Consider the following 20,540-nt stretch of genomic DNA (forward strand, 5'->3'; position numbering starts at 1 on the left):
TTTCAAATCATTTATTCCTACCATAACAATCATCTCTTTCACTTCTTCCTTCAGCAGAATGACAGTTTCAATAACATCCTTGATCTTCACATCTGAGAAACATGCTTTTGTCACTTTCTATTAGGTATACCTCTTATCATCGAATCTCTTACAATATCTTATCCTTATTTCCAGTTTCTCACACTTTCATGCTTTCCCCATTCACTTTTTCCTTTCATTCTCCTGCCAGCTATACTATATCACATATTATTCTGTTTCACTCCTTACTGTTACTTCATTACCCAGATTACTTTCAGCCACTTTTTTCATGCTCCCATTCCATACACTATCATTCACTACTTCCACATTCTCCAGAACAACTTCACTATCTTTTCTTACATAGTTAATATTTGCCAACTTAATTTTCCAACTTTCTACACAGTTTGCATTTCTTGCACTTGCACGCGAAACATATAAAACAAATTCTCTCTTCATTCTCACTTTTGCAACATAACCTCTTGGCAATGAATACATAGAGCATATACTACTAATTAATTAAAATTATAATAACAGAATTAACGCACATAAAATATTATTTATTAGTAGAATTTTTGCCTGAGTATCACAGGCATCTTCAGTACATGTAAAAAACTAATTAAACAATAATTGACAATTCCAAAGGGCACTCCCTAAGTAGCTAATGTAAGATAACTAAAAAAGGTCAATAAATTTTCTAACTTATTTAAAAAAAATAGATAAATAAATAAATAAATTATATATATATATATATATATATATATATATATATATATATATACAATTAAGAAAGTTAGGAAAGATTAGCTGATTTATAAAGTACTATTCTCACAAAGGAGATAGACGTAGACCATCAGATCTGTTTAAGTTAGGAGAGTGAAGTAAAGCTTCACATGTTTCTTTATGAAGCCGTTCCATGAGGAAACGACTTTTGTAAAGGACTCTTGTCTTGTTCAGTGACCTCTATGTCTAGTGTTGATGGCATGATCTACAAGTCCAGACCATTCAGGTTCAAGGTATTGAATATAAAACTGGTGTTCTTCTAACCGAATAAAAGCAGATCTTCCTGTTTGTCCGAAATAAGATAACCCACAAGAGCAAGGAATCTGGTAGACACCTGGATAACTGAGATGCGGAAGCTTGTCCTTTGGAGAAGTGAGAAAGGTGGAGATTTTTCTGATTGGTTGAAAGGCAACAAAAATATTTAGTGGTTTTAAAACTTTTGCTATTCGTTCACTAATGCTTTGCATATAAGGGATAAGAATACAAGTTATTTCTTCTGTATTTGAAGAGGAAGATATATCAAAACTACTCAAAGCTCTTTTGATGAAGGAATTCTTATATCCATTAGATAAAAAGAGGAAATAATATATTGCAATTCTTTCTGTAATAGTTCATCTGAAGAACAAAAGGAATGGGCCCAATGAACCAATGTTAATAGTTCCTGCCTTTTGATTGCGATGGTGATGAGATTCAGCATGAATATAATGGCCTGTATGAGTCTTCTTCTTATAGACTGGGAAATGTAGGTTACCATCTGGTTGGCAAAGAATTAAAAGATATAAAAAGGCTAACTGCATATTTACTTCTACTTCTAGGGTGAACTGGATCCTTGGATGAATCAGTTAGCCTTTTTAGATCTTTTAATTCTTCGCCAACCAGATGTCTACCAGATTCCTTGCTCTTGTGGGTTATCTTATTTCGGACAAACAGGAAGATCTGCTTTTATTCGGCTGAAGAACACTAGTTTTATATTCAATACCTTGAACCTGAATGGTCTGGACTTGTAGAGTATGCCATTAACACTGGACATAGAGGTCATTGAACAAAACAAGAGTCCTTCACAAAAGTCGGTTCCTCATGGAATAGCTTTATAAAGAAACATGTGAAACTTTACTTCACTCTCCTAACTTAAACAGATCCGATGGTCTATGTCTGTCTCCTTTGTGGGATATGGTACTTTATAAATCAGCTAATCTTTCCTACTTTTTTAATTGTATATATAATTTATTTATTTATTTATGTTGTTTTTTTTAAATAAGTTAGGAAATTTATTGACCTTTTTTAGTTATCTTACATTAGCTACTTAGGTGGTGTCTTTTGGAATTGTTAGTTATTATTTAATTAGCTTTTTACATGTACTGAAGATGCCTGTGATACTCAGGTGAAAATTCTTCTGATAAATAATATTTTACGTGAGTTAATTCGATTATTATCATTTTAATTAATATGTCTACTTACGGTATTTCATTACTGAAAAAGCATATACTACATCGATATGCAGATTAAGCATTATACATTTAACTGGACAAATTTGTAATAGAAATTGTTTGCAATTTTTACTTTTAAAATAAATATTATGCAGTTGAAGTGTTAGTGTGTGTGTGTGTGTGTGTGTGTGTGTGTGTGTGTGTGTCTGTTTATATACACTTTTTTTCTTAAAGAAATTCAACTTCAAGAATGCATTTTTTTAAAAATTAAAATTTTATAAAAGGAAAAAAAATTTTCCATAATTCTCAGTTCAAGTATAAATTACCAGATTATCGGCAAACTGAAATTAAAACATGATATGTAAGCATGCCATTTTAATAAAATGAAGATTGAAAAATATTTAATTTCATATTTAATGTTGTATTTTTCATATCAATTAATGATATTATCACATGTATTAATGTCACAATTAATTTCTTTTTATGGTGAGACGTGCATTAATTATTTCTTAGGCCTGCTATTCAGTGCATTCAGCATCTCCCCCCTCCCCCAATTTCTTTGGGAATACTATAGTTCCAGCAGTTATTTAATAAATATTCATTATATCACGAGTTCATGATGTATTGGATTAAGGTAAGGAGATTGTCCATTTTACAAATGCATCCACATAAATTTATATCACAGACACAACACCATCTAAATTTGCTCTTGAATTAATGGCAAGGCACACCATTGTCGTGAAAAATTTACATTTAAAAAATTTCAGATTCCGTTTGGTCAGATTTACTCTTCTTTTTGTAGAACATGCTGAACTGGTCTGAAGAAACAAAAATAAAAAAAAAAAAACATTTTGAATCTTAGACATCCTCTTGTTCCATGAATACATGGAGTCCTTAAAACTGTATAAAAAGGACTTACCAATTGTTGATGCAAGATACTCTCCAACTTCTTTACTATCTAAATATCTAGCAAACCTACTGAAATTCTTGGATTAAATTCACAGTTGAATTAGAAAGAAATAGGTATTTACCATTTTTGGATACACTAGTTGAAATATCAGAACAAAACACTCAACTTCTCAGTCTAAAGGAAACCCACTAACATAGGACGTTGCCTACATGCAACTTCTCATCACCACCCAGTGCAAAAAATGGACATCATTCATTCCTTACATGTTAGAGTTTACAGAATTTCCATCGACATAGATAAAAGAAACTAAGAGCTACGGTATTTTAATTCTGCTCTTCCAGAAAATGGCTACAACAGTCAAAAAAACTTATGTTTCAACCTCTAAAACAATCAGAAGAATGAAAAACCAAGAATACAAAGGAACAGTGATTCTTCCATACATACAATCATAGACAAAATGGTAAGATTGCTTCACCAACAAAACTTGAAAGTCGCTTTCTACCCACTCAACAAAATCTCTGAACATCTGAAATCTCCACATCCATCACTCAAAAAACCAGGTGTCTACAAGGTCAAGTATGGTCTTCCTTAATCCATTGCACTTGTATCTATCAGCAGTATGTTACAGCAACCCATGAACCAGCAGCCAGCATAATAACAAATGCATGCTTTTCATTGTTTAAACATTTTCAAATATTTTTCACTAGAAATGTTAACTGTTATTACTTGCTTCCTAGTTTTTTGTTTGTTCATTTTGTTTCCTGATGAAGTGAAACAAAGTATTTTTAGTTCACATTCATGCACACAGCACTAATGTATTAGCAACTTTTGTGAGTTGATATAAAATAAAAGAGGGTAAGCTATTTCTCACAGAGGCAACAGGGTTTTTTATTCTGCAAATCAGGCAAACCAGACAAGTCCACACAACTGAGAGCCATAGCAGACTATGCGAATAAGATTAATTAGATTTATATGAAGCCAGCTTATCTTGGCTTATTATTACTGCGATAGGCCATTAATTAGGTTTAATATATTAAGGGAAAGATGAAATAACTGCCCTCACTTTTAACCCTATTATGGTGTTTGTACAGTGAGTTCTTCTCAAGCACTTCCTAATTAATTTCTTTTGTTATTTATTTGACTCTTACTATTTATATTCCTAACTGTGAGAATATAATTAATGTTTAGATAAAATTAGAGCGTGTTTGGTATTTTTTCAGACGCTTGTCCAACTGCTGTGTGAATTAAAGGAACAGAATAAATCTCTTCAGTTTGAAGTAGATGATCTCAAACAAAAACTTAGTGATGCTCAGGGAGACATCAGAGTAAGTTTAACTTAAAAATTAATTTGATATATTTTGTTTTAGTAATGTTTGTTTACCATAATTCGACTACCATAATATTTTGTTTTAGTAATGTTTGTCTACCATATTCTAATTTTGTATTTACGTTAAAAAGTAGTTGGATACAAAAGTGGAAAGGAACATCTGAAAATAACATGAATGGAGGAAACTTAAGCAAAACAACTGGTATTATAAAATGTTTATTTATTCTTAGTATATACTTACGCTTCAGTGGAAGGAAGGCAAGATTGTACCACTTCATAAAGGAGAAGACAGAATTCTAGCATCAAATTGTAGGCCAATCTTTATGTTAGGTGTTTTGGTTGAAGTGTGTTGGAAAGGCTGGTGAGAATCACCATCCAGAATTGGGTTGACAACAATGGTATTGCCCTTGATGGACAGCAAGGGTTTGCTAAAGGGAGGTAATGTTTAGTAATCTACTTACCTATTACAATAAGGTGATAATAATCTACTTACTTATTACAATAAGGTGACAGCAGCATTGGACATGGGAGATGAATACACAGTAGTATACTTAGACTTTGCAAATGCTTTCGATAGATTACTACATGATAAGTTATAGTCAAACTAGAGCGAATGGGGTTAGATATTAGACTAGTGCATTGGATTGGAGATTGGCTGTTTGATAGGTATCAACACTTTGTGTATGGGGAAGCAATATCTCAGAAGAGGAAAGTCACTAGTAGTGAGCTCCAGGGATCTGTTTTAGGGTCATTGCTGTTTAACCTATATGTTAATGATATTGGAGAAGATTTGAAGATGTTGTTTGCATCTTCAATTGTGTGCAGATGATGCAAAATTGGGATAAACTATGAGGAGTAGAGCAGAAGTTGCGACCTTACAAGAAGACTTGAATAGACTGATTGAATGGGTATGGAAGTGGGGATACCAGTCCAATGTTATGAAATGTAAGGTTTTAAAATTTGGAAAACAAAGATGGAATGTTGAATTTACTATTGGTGGGGATATATTGTTGGAGGTGGGGGAAATAAGATACCTTGGTATGATTGCGGATAATGATTTAAAATTTATAGGATCTATTTCCAGAATTGTGTGGAGAACACAATGAATTCTGGCAATGATGGGGAAACTGAAATATACTCAAAAATTTGTTTTGCATACCTGAGAGACATTGTCAGTGCAGTTGTTATCATTGTCAGTTTCAACTACTTATCCAGTAGTCATAGAGATGAAAGAAATGATAATTTCTTATAATAAGTGTGTGTGTGTGTGTGTGTGTGTGTGTGTGTGTGTGTGTGTGTGTGTGTGTGTGTGTGTGTGTGTTAAATATATGTATGTGTGTATTTATTTATCTTATTTTATTTCTTTAAAATTTATTTAATTATTTTTTCATATTCTCTTGACAAATTTGAGAGAAATTATTAGTGTGAATATGCATAAGTTATGCTTGTAGTACATATATTGATTTCATTGGATTGCAGTGGTGACAGTCTGTACCTTGAGTGCATTCTGAGCAACAAATCGTGGGCCAAATAAATGGTAGTTAGAGTATGACAATCCAGGCTATGAGTATCTATCTATAGTTCACTGGGCATCTACAGATGCCATATGGTCACTCCGTTGCTCAGTGATGTGCCACAACAGGACTACATGACCTGAACTCTCTGAAGATCAGTCACTCCACACACACACACACACACCATCCATCTCGTTGATGGTCTACCCCTTCCTCTTTTTCCAGGAACTTTACCTTCTATCTGTTCTGAGAAGCCCCCCCTTCCATTCTTTCTATGTGTCCAAAATAAGTTTTAAAAGAGGTATACCGTGAGTAGACATATTGATACCAAATTAATAACGGGAAAAAACTCGCATACAAAGATTATTTAATATAATTTTCGCCTGTGTGTCACAGGCGTCTTCAGTACATTAAGCTCAAATTAAACAATAACTGACAATTCCAGAAAGCACCACCTAAGTAGCTGGTGTAAGATAACTAAAAAGGTCAATAAATTTTCTTAAAAAAAAACAAAAACAAAAAAAAATACAATAAAAAAGTTAGGAAAGATTAGCTGCTGATTTGTAAAGTACTATCTCCCATAAAGGGGATAGACGTAAGCCGTCGGATCTGTTTAAGTTAGGAGAATGAAGTAGAGTTTCACGTGTTTCTTTATAAAGGCGTTCCACGAGAAACTGACTTTTGTAAAGAACTCTTGTCTTTCTCCATTGAACTCTGTGTCTAGTGAAGATGGCATGTTCTGCATGTCCAGGCTTTTCAGGTTTAAAGTATTCAATATAAGATTGGTGTTCTTCTAGCCGAATAGAGGCAGATCTTCCCGTTTGTCCGAAATAAGATAATCCACAAGAGCACGGAATCTGGTAGACACCTGGATGATTAAGAGGTGGAAGCTTGTCCTTAGGAGAAGTGAGAAAGGTGGAGATTTTTCTAAACGGTCGAAAGGCAACAAAAATATTCAGTGTAATTTATTAAAACTTATTAAAATTTAAACTTATTAATAAATTAGTAATTTATTAAAACTTTTGCTATACGTTTACTGATGCCTTGTTCATAAGAAATAGTAATGCACATTATTTCTTCTGTGTTTGAAGAGGAAGACATTAAAACCACTCAAAGTTCTTTTAATGAAGCAATTCTTATAACCATTAGATAGAAAGGAAGAAGTTATATATTGTAGTTCTTTCTGTAAAAGATGGTCTGAAGAACAAAAGGAGTGGGCCCAGTGAACCAGTGTTTTAATAGTTCCTGCCTTTTGACTGGGATGGTGGTGGTGATGAGATTCCGCATGGATATAATGGCCTGTACGAGTCTTCTTTCTATAAACTGAGAAATGTAGGTTACCATCTGGTTGGCGAAGAATCAGAAGATCTAAAAAGGCTAACTGCTTATTTGATTCTACTTCTAGGGTAAACTTGATCCTAGGATGAAATGCATTTAACTTAGTGAGAAATTGTTGAAGTTCATCTGAAGAGCCATTCCATACAGCAAAAATGTCATCAACATATTTCCGTTATTAATTTTGTATCGATGTGTCCAAAATATTTTAACTTTCTTCTGTCAATATCCTTAAGGTGCCTTAAAGTTCTACTGATCTTTTCTGACACCAATTGATTTGTATGTCTTTCAGTGTATGATATCCTTCTGTAACACCACATCTCAAAAGCAGATATCTGTTTCTTATCTGACTTCTTTAGGTTCCAAATCTCACATCCATAAGTCGCTGTTGGAAAAACAGCTGCATCCAAAATCCTCAACTTTGTTCCCACAGAGATAGATCCATCCTTCCAGATTTTAGACAGGTCTCTGACTGTTGTTTTAGCCATTCCTGACCTTCTTCTGACGTCTTTTGAACAGCAATTCTTCACATTAATAATGATCCCAGGTACTCAAATTTGCTGACTGCCTCAATTCTTTCTCCATTAAGGTACACTTGTTTCTCCAGAACTTCTCTGTTTGTATTCCTTTGAGAACCATAATCTTTGTCTTGCTAGGATTGAGTTGAAGTCCTCTGTTATTACTGATCTTGTTAACTTTGTCAAGAATTAGTCCTAGTTCTTCTATTACTCCTTTGTAATAGAAGAACTAGGACTAATTCTTTACAAAGTATTATCAGCATACCTCAGATTACTGATCAATCTACCTCCTATCCTAATTCCTGTTCTTAACTCACCCATTGCTTCACGCACGATGTCCTCCGCATATATATATATATATATATATATATATATATATGTAGAAAGTATTTTTACCTTGGGTAAAATTATGTTAAAGATACCAAGCAATTTTAAACTTGGTTTTACTCCATTTCCCAAGTGAGCAAACAGACAAAAAGTCAAGTTTGCGCCTGCAATTGATGCAAGTCTAACTGATCCTACAGGTAGTGCAAGACCAAGGCAACTTGTGGTAAAGGTGGCATAAGCTCTGATCACTAATCTTAATATTTACCCTTAATGCCAAAACACATCTCCAAGAAGGGGATGTATGATGTTTTGTATTAAAGGCAAGGGGCCACTACCCAGACCGGTTTCGACCTTTATTGAGTCTCATCAGTGGGAGCTAGGCTAGAATACCAAGATTTAGTAATACAGAGCTTGTAAGTATTTTACCAAAACAAGTTACCATAAGGTGTTTTAACCTTATTAAACAAAAATCTCTGGAGGAGATATAAATGTAGAAAGTATTTTTACCTTGGGTAAAATTATGTTAAAGATACCAAGCAATTTTAAACTTGGTTTTACTCCATTTCCCAAGTAAGCAAACAGACAAACAAGTCAAGTTTGTGCCTGCAAGTGATGCAAGTCTGGCTGATCCTACAGGTAGTGCAAGACCAAGGCAACTCATGGTAAAGGTGGCATAAGCTCTGATCACTAATCTTAATATTTACCCTTAATGCCAAAACACATCTCCAAGAAGGGGATGTATGATGTTTTCTAGCCTAGCTCCCACTGATGAGACCTCAATAGAGGTCGAAACCGGTCTGGGTAGTGGCCCCTTGCCTTTAATACAAAACATCATACATCCCCTTCTTGGAGTTGTGTTTTGGCATTAAGGGTAAATATTAAGATTAGTGATCAGAGCTTATGCCACCTTTACCACGAGTTGCCTTGGTCTTGCACTACCTGTAGGATCACCCAGACTTGCATCACTTGCAGGCACAAACTTGACTTGTTTGTCTGTTTGCTTACTTGGGAAATGGAGTAAAACCAGGTTTAAAATTGCTTGATATTTTTAACACACACACACACACACACACACACACACATATATATATATATATATATATATATGATTAGTACTATTAACTCGGGGTTGGGATATCTTCTTCTTATATTAAAAACTCAACAGATTTTGTCTCTAAAATAAAGGACCTAAAACTAAAATCTTCTGACATCATGGTGAGCTTTGACGTGGTAGCACTCTTTACCAACGTTCCAACACAGGACGTTCTCCATATTTTAAAAAACAAGATTTCAAATAAAATGTTCTCTCTGTTATCTCACTGTGTAAACTCTGGCTAATTATTCGAAGGTAAACTATACAAACAGGTCAAAGGATTAGCTATGGGAAGCCCCCTTTCTCCTGTGTTAGCAACGTTTTTTTCGAGGACTTTGAACAAAAAGCAATCTCCTCTTTTACTTTAAAACTGAAAATTTGGCTTAGATATGTGGATGATATATTCCTCATATGGGAGCATGGTACTGAGAATCTTCACAAGTTTCTCGACCACTTAAACAACCGCCATCAAGATATAAAATTGACTATGGAGATTGAAGAAAATAGTTCCATCTGTTTCCTAGATGTTAAACTCACCAAGCTGCCTGAATCAATTAAAGTCTCTATATTTAGAAAGCCAACACATACAGATAGATATTTGCATGCGTCATCCCATCACCATCCAGTGCAAAAGTTGGGTATTATTTCAACTCTAGCGAATCGTGCAAGATCTGTACTGTCAGATGAAGAAGAACTGAAAAAGGAACTACAACATCTTAAATGGACCTTTAAAAACAATGGCTACTCTCTAAAAAATATTAACAACCAATTATCCCACCGTCAACGTAGCAACGTAGAGACACAGGACGACTCCAAAGGTCATATCGTCTTGCCATATATCAGCACACTATCCAAAAAGCTGAGTAGAATGCTAAAGAAGTTTAACATAAAAATGTGCTTCTCGACTATGCCAAAAATAAGATCACGCTTCAACAACTATAAACAACCTCACAACCTTCTACAATTCCCAGGTGTATACAAGGTCACTTGTGAATGCAGAAGCCTTACTATGGGCAGACAGAGAAATCTATCTTACTATGTCTCGAAGAGCACCAGCGCAACATTGCTTATAAAAGAACCAGAGCAACTGCTCTGTCAAGCCATGTCCTGCTTTCAATAAACATGAACAACAAAAGCCACCAACATGAAATAAATTGGACATCAACTTCAAACCTACACAACTGCCATGATGAGGTAGAATGCTGCATTGTCGAGTCAAAGGAAATCACCTTGGACCCTTTTCATATAAATAACAATCTTAGCTATAATTTGCCTGACTCTTTCAACTCTACTATTAGATACTGGAGATCGCGTGATTTCACACACGCACAGGTGTACAACAATAGAACTTTAACTCGGACTGTAGTTCAAGCTCATAATAACTGTAATTTACAGTCGAATATTATGGCTTTATAATTGTATAGCTTTAGAGTGTGTCAATGTTAATTTCAGTGTCTTTTAATATCTTTCTATGTTCTTATCGCCTGATGAAGTCATTCTTGACGAAACATGTTGCTTTTTTTCAAATAAATGTCATTGTGTTATAATTCTCGGGTTTTAAGTCAGTTAATTTAGAAAAATGAATATATATATATATATATATAATATAGTTGCACATTGTAAACTTATTTTGCTTACATATCGCAATAAATTTTAATGAAGTGAATGTGGTAGAAGATTTACTTGTAAGTTAGTGTATTCAAAATAAGAGTTACAATTTAATGTTTCTATATGTTTAAAATGCTACTAAATTAAGGAGACTTAGTTCACTGAAAGTGTGAGATTGCATCACCTTTAAGCAAAGTACTGTGAAGAAATGCAGTGGCAGCTTGTCTCACTTCATTACTGAAGTGGAAACCAGAAGTCCTATGTGCACTGGAGCATGCATTTGTGGAAACAGTAAACTAATAAACAGTTGAGGAGAGTGATACATATGTAGAGTTATGAAGGATTTTTGGAATGAGTGAGAAAAGGTTCCATTAGTAAGAGTCTTTTATAAAGAAAGAAGTCTAAAAGATTTTAGCTGTTATGTTACAACAGTAACTGAAATAGCATATGTAAAGTTGCAAAATTACAGGAAATTTGGAATTTTATAAATGAAGTATCACATGTAGAAGGAGAAATGTTTATCAGATATTAAAAGTTCCATTAGAACAGCAATGATTTGATGACTGTATGGGAGAATAGATATAGCAAGTTGATTTTTAAGTATTCAGTCATTTTTCCTTCTCTTAATAATGCTCTCATATTTAACAAAACAACAGCAGCCCTACAAATTATCTATAGCTTTGTGATAAGATTCCTGCCACTACTTTAGAAATTTGTAGATTGATTCCACATCATTACTCATTTGTGGGATATACTTTCAACCATTAGGCATGATATATAAATAACTAGGAGAAATAAAAATTTTATGCTTGTGAAATTTCGCTTTTTAAAAATGTCATTTGAAAAAAAAAAAGCAGTGTATTAGCATACAATGTGCTGAAACACTGTTATGAAATAGTAAAAGTAAAATGCAAAAGAGACAAAAGTTATGAGTGAATATGAACACATTAGCCTGTGATTGGAAAAGAGCAAAATCTCATTTTACAAACATCATTTTTAACATTCCTCAGCTGCAATAATAATTAATATGGTTCATCTGCTGCTGATCAACCACCTTTTATCTCTCCTCTCTATCATTGAGTTAGGACTGAAGTTTTAGTTTTCCAGTACTTTGGTTTTAACAAAAAATTAGCCTTGAACCTTTTTTGCAGTAGTATTATATTTACTAGAATATAAAATAAAGGGCTGTGTAGCCATGTAGAAGTGGCAGTTGGATCCACAGCACTGAAGAAAGCTGTTCTTAGTTTGAAACTAGTTGCTGACTACAGTAACTTTTTCTAACCCTTTCTTTGACTTCCTGAGTTAGTCAATCCCTAGCATGGGTGAGCAGGTTTTTCCTTCAAGAAACTCGAGTTTCTGTCAAGTAAACCTCAAGAAAATTGACCATAGAACTTGTGCTATTTCAGACAGTAAGTATGTTGTGTTAGGGTTTGGGACCATGAGATGGTCACACGTGTCAGCCATCTCTTCGCTGGATACTGGTTATAGTTCGTGGTAGTCTTGGGCCAGCTATCTCTGATTGACTACCAGAGAAGATTAAACTGCTCTTTTGGTCTCCAAAAACTTTGATAAAGTTTTTGGAGACCTAAAAGATTGGTTTAATCTTCACTGGTAGTCAATATGGCTAAAATAGCTTTGCTATCTCCCTATAGGTGAAATATAGAATGCATTAGCAGATTTATATTTATTGATTTATATTATTTTATAGACGATAAAATAGGAACTAATTAATTTCCATGTGTTAAGGCTTAAGTGCTGGAAGGACAAATGTTGGAAATTTAATAGCATATTAACAGCACTAAGAAAGGATTAAAACTATTTTAATTCTTCCAGTATTTTATCCCATTCATTGAGACATCTTCAGCAGTGCCGAATTTTCCATGCTTGTTGCGCAAGCTCATTAATTGAGAAAGAAGTACTTTTTATTTGTTAATAAATGCATGCACATATACGCATTCCATTTAGGCTTTTATTTTTGTAGACAGAAGACATCTAAAGCTTGCGCGGCAATAATTGAGCTTTGCGTTGTGTATCGAAGCTGATGCTTGCTCATCTAGTCAAAGCTACCTTGGCTTGCTCGGTTGTAGGTCCTCGCAGCAGCACTGTGATTTCATGCGCGCAGGCATTTCACGTCGTCTCACTCTTGGGAAAATTAAGTTACAACCAACTTTTTATCACAATGTTATTGACCACTTCATAAAGAAGAACTGTAGGGTAGAATTTGTATTCAAATAGCTAAATTGAAAAATTATAGAATATAATTTGTAAAATAAATGTTGTATTTGTATGATTAAATATACATAAATTTCTAAATATATAGTTTTAAATAGTCAGTACAGGTAACCCTCGTATGACGCAGTACTTATACAATGCGGTTTCAATGTAGCACGGTCTACAAATTGTAGTAACCCTTGTTCAACGCGGTACTTGTACAATGCGGTTTTGGCAAAAAACACAGTCTAGAAATTGTAGTAACCTTTTATCTTTTCATATATTTTTCACCGCACGACTTAAAAATGAAATTTTATTTTCATTAAATTTGCGTCTGCCCGTATCACGCATGTAGTCATAAGCAGTGAATTTATATTAGGGGAAACACCCTTTAGCACCCTTTATACGTCATTTGTATACCGTATTTATTGTTGAAAATTGTCTTCGTTTTCTGCCAGGAAAGCGCACTAAAAATCATAAGTGTGTTATCTCAAGCTGAGCACTTTATTTTCTGTAATGTAATGCTTTTTTATGTAAAAATATGATTTTTATAGTAATGGCCACAAATTGCATTGAAAGGGAAAAAATGAATATTGAAAAGAAAATTCGTCGCGAAGAAAAAAAATTAAAATCATGGATCGGTTGAAAAATGGAGAAAAACCAGTTGTTGTAAGGACTTTGAATTTAAATGAATCAACAATTCAAACAATCAAACACAATGAACATAAAATCTGAGAAAGTGTTTATTGCTGGATCAATGGTAAGTGCAAAGCTCTTTGCTTGTGTATGCAATTTTCTAAGAGAAAAATGAAGAAATCTCTAATGATTTGAAAAGAAGATGCACTCAAAAGAAAATCCCTTTGGATGTAAATCTTATTAAACAAAAAACTCTCAAAGTTTATAAACATTTATAACAGACCAGATGTTCAATGCTGATGAATCCGGGTTATAGTGGAAAAAAATGCCAAAACGCACCTATATTTCGAAAAATGAAAGATCTGCTCCTAGATTCAAAGTTTTCGAAGACAGAATTACTCTACTGTTATGTAGTAATACATCAGGTGATTACATGACAAAACTAATGTTTATTAACCGATCCTCAAATCCTCATGCTATGAAAGATTAAAATATGGACTTTTTTTTATTTTGCTCACTGGAGTCTCTGTTTGTGCATAGCCCTCATCAACAGTTGTTTCTTTTTTGGTCTGTGGGCATGCCTCCCTTGCTTCCAACAATCTTTGATTGTTGGAAGCAGGAAGGAATAAACCTAAACCTGCTCCTAAACACCTACTAAGTCTAAGTCTAAGCAGACAATCTTGGATTCAGCTAATTAGTACAAGGCAGATTCCAAAGGTTTCTGGCCTGACATACAACATTTGTGCCAATTTTAAAATGCCATGCATGACAGATAGTACCATCTATTGGGAGGTTATTGTACCAGTTTCAACTCTCTCCACCTGCATCATTCAGTTGGAGGCACTTGTTTGACTACCATGTGGCATGCTAATGGCTGTAATGTTAAAAATTGAGTACAATGCTGTTATAAAGTTTTTCACCAAAGAAGGGCTTTCTATAAGTGCTATCAAACAGCAATTGGATAGTGTTTATGGTGAAGCGTCTCCTTCATATTCCACTGTGAAGGAACAGGCCAAACAATTTCACATAGGAAGAGAGAGCATTGAAGATGATCCTTGTGATAGTTGGCCTGTGGATGTAACGACTGAAGAAAATGTCTCTCTCTTTTTGAGGAGCTGCCACTCAATGACAGACAGCTGAAGCTCAAAGAAATCTCAGCAAGGTGGGGGCTTTTGTCAAAGATTCTTCAATTTGTCTTCAATTCAGAAGGAGCATCATGTGATCTGTTCCCTCAAGTTTTTAGAGCTTTGCCAAGGCAATCAGAAAGAAGTGCTGGAATCCATTGTTACTGCAAATGAAACCATGGTCCTTTATTATGATACTTTTTTTCAGGTAAAGCACTACTAAGAAAAACCTAGGTCACTCAGTCCACCAAGAAGATTATGGCAACAATCTTCTTTTGGGATTGCTGGAGAATTCTCAGTTGACTTCAAGGAAAGGAATACTACCATGAATGCAGAATATTATGCTTCACTCCTGCATAAACTGCACAATGCCATAAAGGAGAAGAGACGAGAAATGCTGATCATGGTGTTCGCCTGCTTCACGACAATGTTCCAGTCCATATGGTTATTGTTGCGAAGGCTGCAGTAAAGGACTGTGGCTTCCAGGAGATTGAACACCCACCCGACATCCCAGATCTATCACCCAGTAACTACTACCTCTTCTTGAAACTGAAGAAATACCTTTGAGGAAGAAAATCTGCAGGCGACAATGAGATGACAGATGCATTGTTAGGCCATTTTTCAGACAAAAGTACAGACTATATTTTCAAGGGCATAGAAATGTTAATTCAAAGATATGAAAAGTGTGTTGAAGTAAAGGGCAATTATGTTGAAAAGGGACACACTTGTTTTCTTTCTATCACCTCTAAAAGTTAGTTAGGTCAGAAACTTATGGAACCACCCTTTGTAAATGATCTCGAGTAAGTGTAGTTTTCCTTTTTTGCAAAGGGTGGTTCCATAAGTTTCTGGCCTAACTAACTTTTAGAGGTGATAGAAAGAAAACAACTGTGTCACTTTTCAACATACTTGACCTTTACTTCAATACACTTTTCACATCTACATTTTCCTTTTCTGTCAGGAGAAAAGGTATCTTTCTCCCTCAATCTCTATTAAATTGCATTAACAGTACCCAAACAAACACCATACTCATTGGCAATTTGTCTTTGTGTCATGGATGTGTGCTAAGAAGAATACATATTTTTGAACACTTTCTTGGAGTAGTATCCATTTTATATCTACACAAAACGAATAAAACACTATGAATGTCAACTTGTTTACACTGTGTAAATGTTGTGCATTTTATTAAAAATGCACAACACTATTAATAAACATCATAGAGACAGTTAAAACATGCAGCACTCGACCAACTAAAACAAAACAGTGAACTGAAACAAGTAAACTGAAACAAAAGCCAAAATTATTGTGAACTGAAACAACCAAACCAAACCAAAAATTCGATGAAAATTTTGCTTGTTCGGATTAATTTGTTTGCTGCTATAGGATTATTTGGCAAAAAACCACCATGCTCAATCACAGTAAATTTAAAAACAAAAGCCTGTTTTTAGAATCTGCAGCTGCACTTAGAAAGCAATCCAACTTAAATAAATACAGATGTAGAAAACTTCCAAAAATAAGAGAAAGATTAATCCTCAGAGATTATTTCAGTTTACAACCTAGGCCTCCTACAAATGCTCACAGAGACTGCCCCACTTATCCACATATTTTATTTATTATTGGTTGCCTTTGTGTGTATGTTACAAGTGTGTTCATTTGTATTTCCTGAAGATGTCTCAGTGACTGAGACGAAATATCTGAAGAACTGAAATAATTTTTAATCCTTTCTTAATGCTGTTAATATTCCATTAAACCTCCAACATAATGAACTAATTCATTTGTAGACCACATCATTGGCGCAGTTGATGGATGTGTCTCCTGGTGGAAGGCTGGAGATGATAATTTACACACACCCTCACACTCACACTCACTCTCTCTCTCTCTCTATGTAAAAAGCCATTCATGATACTAATTTTTTGTACAGCTTTTAAGAGAACAGAATGCACGTCACCGTGTTGGATCAACTGATGAAGGAGTAAACACGAGGCATTTTCCAGCCTTTGAAAGAGAAGATTTAGTCAAACAGCTGGAAACTATGAAGCATAAAGTATGTAATTATATTTTATTTTTTTCTCTTAATCATTTAATTAGAATTCAGAGATACTGTTTGGTAAAATTGTAATTTTTGATAAATTCATGCATCCTATATTTGATAATATAGGTTTTCATCAGGGAAATCAGTGAAAAGTCAGCTGGAACAACTTCATCCTCAACAGAGCTGAAGATATGCACCCTCACCATATTAGAAGTATCTGTGGATAAGAAATGGAACTAGCAGAGGAATTAGGGAAATACCACATTAACATGCTCTGCTTTTTGAGACTGAGTAACCCTTTTTAAATTGCAATCTTTTTAAATTATGCATCAAATGACTTATTCAGGAACTAGGAATCAAGAAAAGGAGTAGTGATAATATTCAACACCAAACTTGAAGATTTTTTCAATGCGAGCCATTTTTTCAATTCAGCTATTAATTATGCAAATCCTAATTCCACCCAGCGTTAGGGTATTACTCTGATTTTTATTATTATTTTTAAATAATATTCTACACAAAAGAGGCTGCATCTTCTATAAAACAGGACTTGTCTTGGGTAGGCAATTAGGGGAAGAGAGAGAGAGAGCGAGAGAGAGAAAGAGTGAATCTGTGTTTCCTCCTTAGCAGTTAGAAGTCAGTCTCTGAAGAAAATGATATGAAGGAATGCTCCAGAGAACAAAGGTGAAAGGAATGAAAGAGTGGATGAGAAGTTGGTTTATTAAGTTTGAATATGAACTGTGAATGAATGTTGACCAGCAGCTGCTTGTGTTCTAACATGATCAGAGAAAAGGAATGGTGGCAGCCAGTTTTAATGGATTATTGCCAGAAAATGCCTAGAGAAAATACGTAATGTAGAAAAAGTATATCTATGAGAAGCTGATTGGATGGAATCAGCTTCTCATGTGAGCAAGGAGTCATCTGTTTAAGGAGATGCAGAACATAGTTTAAGATAAAATCAGGTACAAGACAAGAGTGCATGCACGCACGTGCACCCCCCCCCACACACACACTCTACACTGTTATGCATTATCTGTATGATTGCATTATGAAGGAGACTTATGATAACAGTTTAATGCAGTGAAAAACAGCACTAGGAAATGATTAAAAATAGTATTTAATGCTTCCAATATTTCATGTTAGTTACAGTGACATTGTAAGAGAGTAAAAGATTAGATTTGTAACACACACACAAAGACAGCACAAAACTTTCTGAAACATATGGACGAAAGACTAGTCCAAACTAGGTGGGGGTGCTCTCTGTGGACACCTGTCAGCGGCCTAGGTTATAAATTGGGATCTCGAAGTATTAGTACTTTCCATATTTTGGAAAGTTTTATGCAACCATATTTATTTAAATTAGGCAGATTTTTAAGAGTAGCAGCAGATTCTAAAAACAGTCTTTCTCTTCTAATTTTACTGTGATGGAGCATGATGGTATTTTTCCAATTGCTTTTATGAGCTGTATCCAAAGCATGGTTTTCAAGGTAAGATTCACCATAGTAATGACTGCAGGTGTATTTTTTATGTTCTTCCATTTGGATGGTAGCTGATCTTCCTGTCTGTCCATTGTAGGCCATCTTTGGAAAAAAGGAACTCTATATTCACATGGAACTGAGAGGGGAGGGAGTTTGTCTTTAATGGAGTGGATAAGGGTAGATAGTTATAAGTGGGACTTGAAAGTGGTGCACAGATTGTATTTCTTTAAGATTCTGAATATTTTTTCTGATGTGTCTTGAATATAGGGGATGATTGATAGCATTACTAAAATCTCTCTAAAGGAAGGTTCTGCTTAATAACATTAGGCTTGATGTCTCCAGTTCACTTTCTAGATCATTGCCTCCCAAAAGAAATCTTTCTCCCCGTCAGCTCAGTGCCCTTAGTAAACTGCATAGTAATCACTAGGTCTGACAAGGGAAGTGCTACCGTTATCTTCAACGCCAGTGAATACAATAAGAAAATGGATATGATTCTTAGAGACGGCTTCACCTACAGGTCTTTAGATTATGATCTCACTAAATCAAGAAATTAAAAAGCCTACTCAGAAAAGTTTCTCCCTGTCCTACTGATATTACAAAAAATCTCAAACCCTTCAGTTGCCCCCCCCCCCCCAGATATATATCAGTTTCCTAAGATTCATAAACCCAATTTCCCCCAAGATCTCCCCAAACCTGCTTGTTTGGCTTACTTACATTAGCAAATGCCACAAGAGCAATGAATCTCATAAATGCCTGTTTTTTTTTATGGGATGATGTGGAGGTTCTGATGTATGTAAGAATCTGGAGATTTTATGCAATGGTAAAAAAAACACTTTCATGTTTTACTCACAGAGAAACTTTGTAACATTTTTGATGTAAGGCAGCATGATTGCATTCTTAAAATCTTGTTTAAGTACACGAGTTGTATGAAGAATTTTGTTGATCAGCTTGGGTTCATAACCACTGAGAGTGAAGTTATGTCTCAAGTAGTGTAGTTCTTCATTCCTATTAATTGACATACTGTGGACATCTTGTATGCTCTACCTTGTAATGTTTTAATTCATGCCTATCTTTTGTAATGGACGATGGTGGGAAGTTGCATGAAAAATCTTCCAGTTGTAGTAGTTTTCTATATACTGAAAAGGATAATCTTTTTTCTTCTTCATTTCTTTTGATAAGGATATCAAGGAATGGTAATTTTTTGTGATCTTCCAGTTCAAGAGTGAATTTTATATTGGGATACAAGTCATCAGATAATCTTTTAAACGAATTAAGTCATCCATTGTTCCTGTTCAAATAACGAAAATATCATAAATGTTACATGTTAATTATCTTAAAACATGTGGTCTCAATACCACAAACTATCTACAATATCAAATATTATCTAAATATTGAAATATGTAAAATATATCATCTGTTTAGGCTCAGTTTCTAGTTAAGGTCGTCAATTAAATTTGGAAATAGATAATAAAATATGAAAAGCTGGTATAGTGGTGAGCCAGTTTAATATGGAATAAGAGAGAAATTAGTCAGAACATTAACAGTATACAATTTTAATTTGTGGATTTGAAAATTTATTAGAAATTGATTCATTTAGCCAAGGATTAGAGACCACAGTTAAAACTTCTAAGAAGAATTGGGAGAATGTATAGATGGCATTAATATTAATGGCAGAATCATATAAAAAAATATTATAAATTAACTTAATGTTCTTAATAAGCATTCAAGAATGTATGAACAAAACAGGTGTTTTACCAAGATGGGAAAAAATAAATAAATAAAAAGCAAGGAAGATCAAAATCTAGGTGAATGAATGATTAAGTGAGAGGTGCCTTAGAAGAGTATACCAAAATATGAGAAATGACAATACCGGAATCCTGACAAACAACAGATTTGTAGGAAAATTGTTGATAGAAATCTGGTAGTAACGTAAAATTAATTGCACACGATCCTTAAGGATATATCAGAAATTTTATGATGATTATTTTGATTTCTTCATTCAGTAATTTGATCTCTTTTAGATATGTAGTTTTTATACTGATCATCAGTTGTAGATTAGAAACATATGCAGGTGTGGCAATGTATAAAGAAACTGTAGTGTATCTAAGTACTAGGTGAGTATCACAGATGTTGTTTTCATACCTTGGAAGTAGTTGCACATTCAGTTTTATATTTTTACAGTCACCTCTCATCTCATTACAGTGGCTG

The 20,540-nt window shown here is 34.3% G+C and overlaps 1 protein-coding gene across 1 annotated transcript in view; it reads left to right on the forward strand.

The window, feature by feature from the left end:
- LOC150107210 (coiled-coil domain-containing protein 149) overlaps positions 1 to 20,540 on the forward strand; it is a 182,645-nt gene that overhangs the window by 39,534 nt on the left and 122,571 nt on the right. The window contains exons 4-5 of the mRNA XM_090391693.1: positions 4,356 to 4,460; positions 16,747 to 16,869. Of these exons, the coding sequence (XP_090247819.1) occupies positions 4,356 to 4,460; positions 16,747 to 16,869 (228 nt within the window). The remainder of the gene's footprint in view (positions 1 to 4,355; positions 4,461 to 16,746; positions 16,870 to 20,540) is intronic.

This window comes from Typopeltis vanoorti, chromosome 4 (assembly GCF_054136105.1).
Source record: "Typopeltis vanoorti isolate ZY-2024b chromosome 4, IOZ_Tvanoo_1.0, whole genome shotgun sequence".
NCBI lineage: Eukaryota > Metazoa > Arthropoda > Arachnida > Uropygi > Thelyphonidae > Typopeltis > Typopeltis vanoorti.